This window comes from Notolabrus celidotus, chromosome 9, assembly GCF_009762535.1.
Source record: "Notolabrus celidotus isolate fNotCel1 chromosome 9, fNotCel1.pri, whole genome shotgun sequence".
Classification (NCBI taxonomy): domain Eukaryota; kingdom Metazoa; phylum Chordata; class Actinopteri; order Labriformes; family Labridae; genus Notolabrus; species Notolabrus celidotus.
The window spans coordinates 10,491,528-10,501,238 of NC_048280.1; the positions used below are offsets into that span (position 1 = coordinate 10,491,528).

Here is a 9,711-nt window from a genome sequence, read left to right on the forward strand (position 1 = left end):
GCCCCTTAAAATCTGATTGACCTACTCAGAAATCCAAAACTATGATTAGCTATTTGCCTTCTCAGAGGCGGTACTTAAGACAAATCGACTATTTGGGCTGCATTGCTTCAGGTTGCAAGCAGCTTTCTTTGTATTTAAATGTAGCACATATTCTATTGTTGAAAGAAAATTGCTCATCCATTTCATACGACATGTGCATATGAGAGGAATTAGCCCATCATGACTTGCAAGCAAACTGTCGCACACTGTCTAACCCTCAAAAACATAATATGCACAACATGATTAGTAGAAGCAGTAAGGGTAAATATATGCTATACATTCAATGTATGTGTGCATGCTTCATTCCCTGCCCTACATGAGCCAGTTCCTCAACTGGACCATTGCAGTCCAAAAAGTCTGCACACACCCCTGCATACATAAGAGACCATGCAACACATTTAAAAGTTTTCTTTCTGGGCAGTTTCTTTCAGATTGTGTTTGCACAGCAGAGATTTCCAATTTCTAGTCACACATAAATGTATGTTTTTACTGCAGTGTTAAGACTTCATAACATAATGAAAGCTCTGTTGGATTGTTAAAAAACAGATGAGGCAATGCTTTCAGGCTTATTTGTCGCTATTTTTACTAGTACTTTGTAAATAAAGTATAAAATGTGTTCCTATTAGCATAAATCTTATAGTGAGGCCACTGAAGCACTCTTAAGAGTTAATACCATAAACACTTTTCTCACTGTTGATTTTATTGGCTTACAGCCCATTGTAGCGGTTTGCATGGAGGTCAGTTTACCCACATCGTTACTATCTGTTACATTGCTATTTGCAACTGAACTGTGCCAACACAGCCCGCTCCACTGAGAACCTTTCTCGGATAATCCATTACGCGTGGCATCTCGACCTGCTGACACGGTGTCGACCACACAGGTGCATTCAGCGTTAAGGGCCAACAAGGCTTAGGGATGTTTGTTTACTAATCGAGGCATTTGTCACCAGTGTTTACTGAGCTGTCAGCTTTAATTACCCTTTTCCTTTTCCTCACGCTGAATGTGGCAACAAGCCTTGACCCAATTTGGGTAAATATTTTACGCACAGTTGGGAAGAAATGACACACTGGATAATATCACCGTATGAAAAAGTAATATTGACATTGAAGTGAGATATTACAATCAGTCTTGATTGTCGGGTCTGTAAAAAAAGTGCTTGATTTCATAAAGCATAATTGAATGGAAAAAGCTATCCCAGGCTCTATGCGCCTCTGGAAGACAGCAGGGAGCATTTGGCCGCAGGTGAAGGGAGGGCTGCTCTGGCGCAGAGAACACCTGCTGTAATGGCGCCGTTATTGCGCGGTACCACTTTACACTTCAGACCAGAAAACCGTTAAGTCTGCACCAATTTAATCTCCGAGGACGCTGTCACTCCCTGGAGACCAAAGAGGTGCATTTGATTGGGCCAAAACTATGAGTCCGCGGCACGGAGAGACACAAACCGGGAGAATTTCGGCTATATCAGCTCGAAATCAAATCGGGATCCTTCAGTTCTGTAGTCGGAGCTCAGCTAATGAAGATGCAAAGTGACAGGAATGTGTTTGGTGCTGTGTGCCCCAACAAAACGAGGCAACAGGGTAGAAGATCTGCAGGAAACAAAAAGGTTTGACATATTTCTACTAAAAGTATGCTCTAAATAATTACATGTCTGTAAAGTGGAGTTGAATGATTTTTCACCTGCAGGATAAAGTGCTGGTTCCTAGAAGTAGCAGCCCCCTCACTGTGTACGTTGAGCTCCCCTGCATCATTGAGCAAGGTATGAATCTGTGACATTGTCGTTGCTATCATGCGCGCAAGCATAAATACCGCACGTGCAAACAGATCAATAACAACGGTGGAATAATTCAGAGGTACTTTTCTTGTGTTGCAGCTTTTTCAACAATTGCATGGGATGATCTGGAGGATTGTGCGTCTGTGGTGAGAACAAAGAGCGATTCCCTTGGCCCTCGGGTAAGGAACATAATATCTGAAATGTCTTCACATGTTTTAATGACTCATAATTTTACATGAAAATACAATCATCCATGTTCAATAATTTAAATCCAGCTGAGAGGAATAATCAGGTGTGAGCAGATCTTCATCACTCCAGTTTGTTAATGTTTGACACGATGTGCTGGAATGAGACTGCTGTTTACTCATGACACGCAGGCTACCGCTAATTGGCTGGACCTCACAAGTTTTTGTCCACAAGCTGCCTCTTTGGCACAGCTCACTGTGCGCCATAAACGCATTACGCGACAGCACACTTACTGAAATGACCACCACGACATGTTCTGTCTGGAATTCACATTACCCTGCGTGGACATGCTGGGGTCCTCAGGTCCTGGGCTTTCACAACTTGTCTTTTTATGAATTAAATTTGAATGCATATATTTTGCTTTTAACTTAAACTTTTACGCACACAGGTGAACGAATCTGAAGCAGATGACCATGGTTTTGGAGATTATGCACTGGATTTTATGGCAGGTGAGGAAACCAAATCCACTTTTCACTTATGAAATATCTTCATCAGTTATTTTAGTGTCATGTCTCAGCTTCTATACTCAAAACAAACTCATTGTAGTTATCATATTTTAACAGTAGACAAATTCAGCCTAAGAGTGTTGACTGAACCCCTGGGTCTTTGTCTCCTTTGTCAGATTCTCCTGCCACACTGGAGAGCAGTTTGTCTCAGGCTGAACTGGTCCCATTTCAGGGATGTGTCATACCTCCTCTCACCCCTCAGAGGTTCTTGTGCTCAGAGGACAGTTTGGTTCACTCCTCTACAGAAGCAGGAAACCAATCTACCCAGGATGGTGTTCTCTGGAAGGACATCGCTCAGTGCCAAGAGAGAGTTTGGGGAGAGTCCATAGAGGTCAACCATCAGGTAAATCCTTACTGTGGGATTTATGACCGATATTTAGTCTTTAAGTGTGGTCTCTTTTCATCTGGGCTTGTTAAATGTTGTGCACTCACTAAGGCAGTATTAATCTGTATTGTGTTGTGATGGATTGATGCTATTTTCATGTGAGAAATTTACTTTCGAAGAGTTATCTTAAATGTTCTTTACATTAGGGCAGTAATCAGAAAATTAATTAAATAAGAAACCATGTAATCTCTTGTGGTTATGAGCCTGTTCTAAGTATGTTGATGGCTTACCTGCTGGTTTAAATACATAGCTGCCTATTTGTGCAAACTCTGCCTGTGCACTCTGGTTATAAATTGAGTCCTCCACAAATCTAAACTAGCAATCCAGTGACACAAGAATGACAGAAAAGATATTTAGACTCAGTGAGCAATGACAATGAGCTGTGCTCATCTCTTAGATCTCAGCAGTAAATTCAGTGAGGCAGTGCAGGTTGATGTGGTTTGATTTATTTGTGATTGGATACTTTCAAAGTTTTTCTTAGTCTTTGCCTCAAAAGTAACGTAATCCAGCTGTAACCTATACTTGCGCACAGATTTCAGTGATGATGACGTTAAAATTTCCAAAATTCAAACTGTTCAAACTCACAACCAGAGGGACAGCAAGACTCCAACTAAGGCCTAAACTGTAAGTTTCATCCAAGCGGCAACCTGTGGTCTAAAAATATGAGTCAATGCGGAAGTGTTAAAAGCTGCAGTTCATCGAGGATCCGCTTGAGGCTGGCTCCGGAAGTATCGGAAGTCACATACACATGAATGGGAAAAAGACGATCTTTACAGCAGAAATAAACATGTTTACAGCCTGGTACAAAAGATGAGGGTAGTCTGAATAGCTCATTTCTCGATGTGCTCTCACTGTGAGGGGTGTGAATTTTTTTCTAACGTGGCAATTTCAAAGATATTGAGATTACTAGTCTTCCAATGAGAGGCACAGCTGCCTGTGGGAACACTATAGCTGTTGGCTAGGAGGCTCAAAGCCTGCCTCTTTACGTCACACTGGCTCGACAGAAGCAATATGGCTGCCGCTGCTGATTGGCTTCAAAACAGCTCTTCAGAAACAGATGGGTGACGTCATGGATACGATGTCCATATTTTATACAGTCTATGGTTTCATCTCAATCTGCTCCAAAATGTATGCACACTTCCTTGGGTCACCATGCTCCACCATTACACCAAGTCAAATTCCAGAAGATATTTCAGTTATCCAATTTATAATCAGACAAGCAAACAACACACAAGCAACATGTAACACTTCACTAAAAGTGGAATTTGTGGTTGTCATGAGTGAGGTGGACTGAGGGGTCATTACAACTATGCATATTCATACGGTATCTAAACACAAAGCTGAACACGTGTCCCACATGTGTTTATGTCCCTGCAGCTGAAAGAGACCCTACAGAGAAAACAGGAACAGATCGACTCACTTCAGGAGAGAAATCTTCACCTCAGACAGCTGGCCAGCCGAGCAAAGCACCTGGCCTCAGTGCTGGAAGTGAGTGAATGACTGAGACAAACATAACTGTATTCTGGATACAGTATATAAAAGGTATAAGCCTGTTTTGCCACAGATTACTTATCTTCTCCTTGATTTGTTTGCTGTTTTTTCTCAGAAACTAATGACGGTCAGAGACCCAAATGTAAGCGAGCCAGTGATACCTCATGGTGATACAACTTCCCTGAGTCCTTCTAAGCGTCAGCGTCTGGATGAAGGATATGAAACTGAGTCCTCTGACTCAGTGGAGGACATGCTTAGAGACATCAGCACACGCTGCAATGCTGTCCTGCACGGCACTGCCAAAGGAACAAAACCCCATCAGGAGTCAGAGACTATTCGCATGTTCGGTTCATTTTCAGGCCTACAGACCTGTTTCTCCAAAGAGAGCAGCATGGCGACAGACGCAGCAGAGCCAGAAGACAGTGTCTCATCTTTCAGGACTTCAATTAGAGAACACAGCACCATCAGGACTCAGGTGTTTCCTAACGGGCGGGCCTTCACATCCACGACTCAGCAAGGAGGATACCGCTTTCGCTGGGTTCCAAACCACAGCTGAAAGTAGGGTCAATATATGAAGAACTGGATCCATCAGGGCCTCTAATTAGGGACCTTAAAGGTGCCATAAGTCTGATACAGACACGAAGGAAGTGTGGGTGGGCCCTGTGACTGTTAATGCTTAACTATAATCTATAGTGATATCTGTGAATGATTAAATGATGTCTTCCTCAGGTAGCATGTAAGCTAATCAGTCAGAGGTGGTGTGTAACAAAGGAAATAACACTGCCCCAGCTTTTCTTTTCTTTGTGTTCCTGTTTACATGCCTCTATAATGATCCAGCCATACAAAAGAGCATTGCCATGGTTATTTTTACACCTCGATGTGTTTCATCGTGAGAAAAATGAAAAGTCTTTGCAATGTGGAAATAAAAAAATATGTTTTATAAAGCTGTGTTGGTGAGATTTCTTGTATAAATTTAAGTCAAAGTTAAACAAATGTAAAGAAACAGCTTTCACGGTGAACTTTCCTTGTTTGAGCAGTGAGACAAATGTGACCTCAAGACCTCTTAAAGAGGCCAGGACTTCCTTTTCTTTTGTCTCCTGTCTGAGTGACTGTGTGGTCTGAAAAAGGGCAATCGGTCAGGAGGCTTTGGGGCCAACATCCTTGTTTGTATCCTTGTTTTTGACATTGAAATTGTATCTTTTTCCACATTTACTAACATATTAGTCTTAAAAGCCAGGCTGTTGGTCCCAGATCAGTAGAGCAGTTGTTCACGCCAAAACATCTGTCTCATGAACTTCTCAGAAACATTTTCTATTGGTGCATTTTTGTGCCGCAAATCATGTACCAATGATGCTATTTTATAAAAAATAATCTAAGATGTAAGTGGATGTCGATAATTACTCAGGAAACTAGTAATTATTTAAAGCCTCTTTATGCACATGAGAATAAAGTATCAAGAAGGCTGTGATTAAAACATCTGAAGTGTTCCCTCTTTTTTCTCTTTAGTTGCACACCAGAAAGCACAGTTATTATATCGAGCTTCCATGTCAAGAGTTGACTGATCTACCACTTTAACTTTCTTTTAATGTATCAGTATTATTTTACTTTACTTCTTTCTATAGCTCTCCTGCATTTCAATCAGGAGAGACAAGTTAATAATTGAATTAATCTATTATTTTACAAAGATTGTGTGATGTATTGTAAGAGTCTCTTTGGCACTTGAACTATACAGGAAGACAGGGTGATCAAGGGGTGTCTGCAATGAGTGGCAGCTAAATCCATCCCCTTTGGAGTTCAGACACCAGCAGTGGAGGTGTTGGCTGATGTCATCTGAAGCTGATAATCCTGAGATAGTGGAGCTGATCAAAACTGCAAAGACTGACCTGTGATAGGGAGATGGAGGGTTGCATGCAACAAATGAATGAACGAAGTGAAGGAAGAGAGTTATATTTTAAAAAGACAGCAGCAAATTGACAAGCTAACAATGAGGGTGTGTTGCGGTGCTATGGGATACATATGGCCAGGTGATGAGAACAGCTGATGACTACAGGATATAAGAGTGAGCATGGGTGGAGGAGTGAGTGCAATGGATAAAGTGGAATGAACTCTGAAATAGCATGTATATATATGGTCTTCCTTACTGAACTTTTGCAAGAGCTTTATCCAAATAAACTTAGAAAAAAAAAACAGTGTCATGCCTTTTCCTTCTAATACCATTTAATAATGCCAAATATTCCTTAAATGTACCCACATTTGAACACTTGTGAGAACTGTTGTATAATTTATAAGAATAAATGACTTTAAAAAGTTATTAAATCAGTATATATTTAAAAAAATCGGATCAGAAAAAACATTGAGGAACTCTCACCACAAGAACAGATTTACTTATCTGAAGAGGATATGACCTCTGACCTCCCTGTATCTGTGATGTAATCTCCCTCCCTGTTGAGACTCTGGCTGTAAAAACTGAGTTTGTGTGACGCAGACTGACACAGACAAAGTCAGATCTCAGGTCAGACACCTGTTTAAACTTCCCAAACCTGGGCCTGTTTACTTTAGAGCAGTGAAGGCATCACTGCAGCCTTCTGAGGACAGTTTACAGGAGTGCTGCTGCTGATATCAGCTACACAGACCGCGATAAGGAGAACCTGATACAGAGATGAAGGACTGATAAACACAACACTAATATTCCTTTTGCTGTTCTTATGTTCCTGCAGACACCTACAGTACATGCACATATGTTTGTGACCTGTATAATACTTATGAAAACACTTTAACAACTTATTCAGCATCAAAACTAATGGACTAGTTAGTATTACTTTAGATGCTGAAGTAAAACTCTCTCACAAAGTAAATCCTGCACTTGAGTAAAAATCTGAAGTACTTCTTTACTTTAGAATTGCTGTAATTTGCAACTTTATTCTGCAACTCAACATTTTGAATCTTGAATCTAATCAATCAACCTTCACATGAGCATTTTGATTTTGAATTTGTCTAATAAAAGAAGGGTTGAGTGGTACCGTATGGCAAAAATGTAGGACAGGGACCATTTTCCACAGTAGGACTACTTAAATGATTTAGGTGCCCTTGCATATAACACCAACAATTACTTAAGTAGTTTTAAAAACAGCACTTTTCAATGTTTTCAAAGACAGTGCTATTTTTAAATAATGTTGAGTTGTGTCCATCTAGACTGATAACCATATTGACTATCATTTCGTTGGCCTATATTGTATGGTTTGATTGATAATCAAGACAAACAAAGTGTAAAGTCTCTGCAGAGTTTAGACACATGATATGGAGGCACTGGCCCTGACCCCTCTGTTAACCACAGACCTGATCACCGTTAACTGTTCAGATTACTGCTGACAACGTAAATCAAACAGGACGCTTGTTGTCAAATGTACACAGCCGGTCACGTCAGCTTTGCTCGACACCAGACACAGCTCCATCCACTTTTACTGCAAACAATCGGTTTTTTATCGAGCAGTAGCGCAGTGGGGGAAAGCACAGAGGACCTGAGCTTTGTTTAAGCTGCTTGAGACACATTTGGCCGGTTAAGCTACCGCCAAACTGCGGGGGGACGATGCGGGAGGGAAAGGGAAATCACACCCACAATGAGTTTCTAAGGTGACTGAAGCCAAACCTGCAGGGAGGCTGCAAACCAGACACGGTCCCGCGGGAAAGACTTGATGAAAAGGAAACATTTAGTTTTACTACAGAGTGGTGTTGAAGACATGGTGCAATAACTCAGCGTGGCTGCTACAATGTTCAAAATTTCAATATATTATCAAAGCTGTTTCCAATTACGCCAATTAATATGGTATCACTGCATATAAAAATAAGAATCAATCAAGAAATCAAGAAAACAATCAATAAAACAATCAATCAATCAGTCAATCATCAAGCTTTATTTATATAGCAACTTGAATACAGATAAAATGCAACCAAAAGTGCTACAGCGATTGAAAAACAAGAAAGAAGCAGAAATAAAACAATGGCAAGACATATTAGGAGAAAATAATAAGAATAAAAAAATAATAATAATAAATAATAATAATAATAATAATAATAATAATAATAATAATAATAATAATAATAGTAATATACAAATAAAATTAAAATTAAAATACCATAAAATAAAATAAATTAAAATTAAATTAAATTAAATAGAGACTAATGGACACCAACAATAACATATGTGTAGGCCTAATTAAAATAAGTTAAAGCATCAAAATTAAGAATACAAATAGTTCAAATAAATAGATTTAAAAGGGGTAAGGATAATAGTTAAAAATAAAACTAAGGCTAAAAATAAAGCAGACTAAATCGTTAAAATAAATAGATTTAAAAGGGGTAAGGATAATAGTAAAAATAAAACTAAGGCTAAAAATAAAGCAGACTAAATCGTTAAAAAAATGAGGATAAAATGAGTCATATCAAAAACTTTATAGGGATATTTTGTCTGAAAGGTTGTCTGTTATTGGGTGATGGAGCCGCCTTGTCACCTTATCTGCTGCTGCGAGCACGCGCCTGTCTGTCGCACAGTTCCAGGCTCGTACTCGCGGTGTGAACCTGTGCACAGATGGAGATGGCAGGTGGCGAGAACGTGCGCTGCTCTCGCGCCGTTCGGCCCACTTAGCGCCACAGCAGCTCGTCATTAGGACGGAGAAACCCGCGGAGTCAAGACCTCTTCCCGCAAAACTGCGGGACTGTTGAAGAAAGGAACGGTTTACAGTGTTCGCTACTGTTGCTATGTGAACAGTTCATCCCAAACAATTAAACTCTGCTTTTTATTCTGTGTTTGGCTATTTGTTGAGTTTTTGATTATCACTTCAAGCCTCATATTCTAAAGGCTATTTTATTTAATCTAGTATTTCCAAAATAAGCTCTTTCAAATAGTCTGCAGGTAAGTATAAAGTTTAAAACGTTATTTAATCTTTAATTTTTATTATAGGCTTTTTTACTCAATACAAATTGAACAAATCATATACCTTTTTGCATGATCTTTAAAACTTAGAACTTGCAACCCAATCCCCCAACAGAGACTGGGTGGATATACATTGTTTCTACTATTGAAAATATGGAGAGAATGACTTACTCACTAAACCTAAGAGAAGATAAAAGTTTGCATTACTGGGGAAAATGGACTGTGTACGTAGCATTGAAGGATTAATAAGCCATTACTGCATGAACTGACTGTATTTCCACTATTATAACACATGGATGTAGAGATGACCTAGTGTTTCTGCTGAGCTGTGTTGTCTACCTA

General features: G+C 39.7%; 1 protein-coding gene across 1 annotated transcript; it reads left to right on the forward strand.

Moving 5' to 3' along the window:
* The first annotated feature begins 1,249 nt into the window (after window positions 1–1,249).
* LOC117819101 (multicilin) lies at window positions 1,250–5,353 on the forward strand. Its single transcript, XM_034692326.1, has 7 exons — window positions 1,250–1,643; window positions 1,724–1,796; window positions 1,911–1,990; window positions 2,446–2,506; window positions 2,680–2,906; window positions 4,326–4,436; window positions 4,555–5,353. The coding sequence occupies exons 1-7, from the start codon at window positions 1,554–1,556 to the stop codon at window positions 4,993–4,995; spliced, it is 1,083 nt and encodes a 360-aa protein (XP_034548217.1). The 5' UTR covers window positions 1,250–1,553; the 3' UTR covers window positions 4,996–5,353.
* Window positions 5,354–9,711: the final 4,358 nt, after the last annotated feature.

Bases quoted from the DNA above. Each gene is read 5' to 3' on its own strand.
- LOC117819101 (XM_034692326.1), top strand. From the start codon at position 1,554: ATGAAGATGCAAAGTGACAGGAATGTGTTTGGTGCTGTGTGCCCCAAC. The intron at 1,797-1,910 runs GTATGAATCTGT...CTTGTGTTGCAG, and splicing joins CCCCTGCATCATTGAGCAAG to CTTTTTCAACAATTGCATGG. The intron at 2,507-2,679 runs GTGAGGAAACCA...CTCCTTTGTCAG, and splicing joins TGCACTGGATTTTATGGCAG to ATTCTCCTGCCACACTGGAG.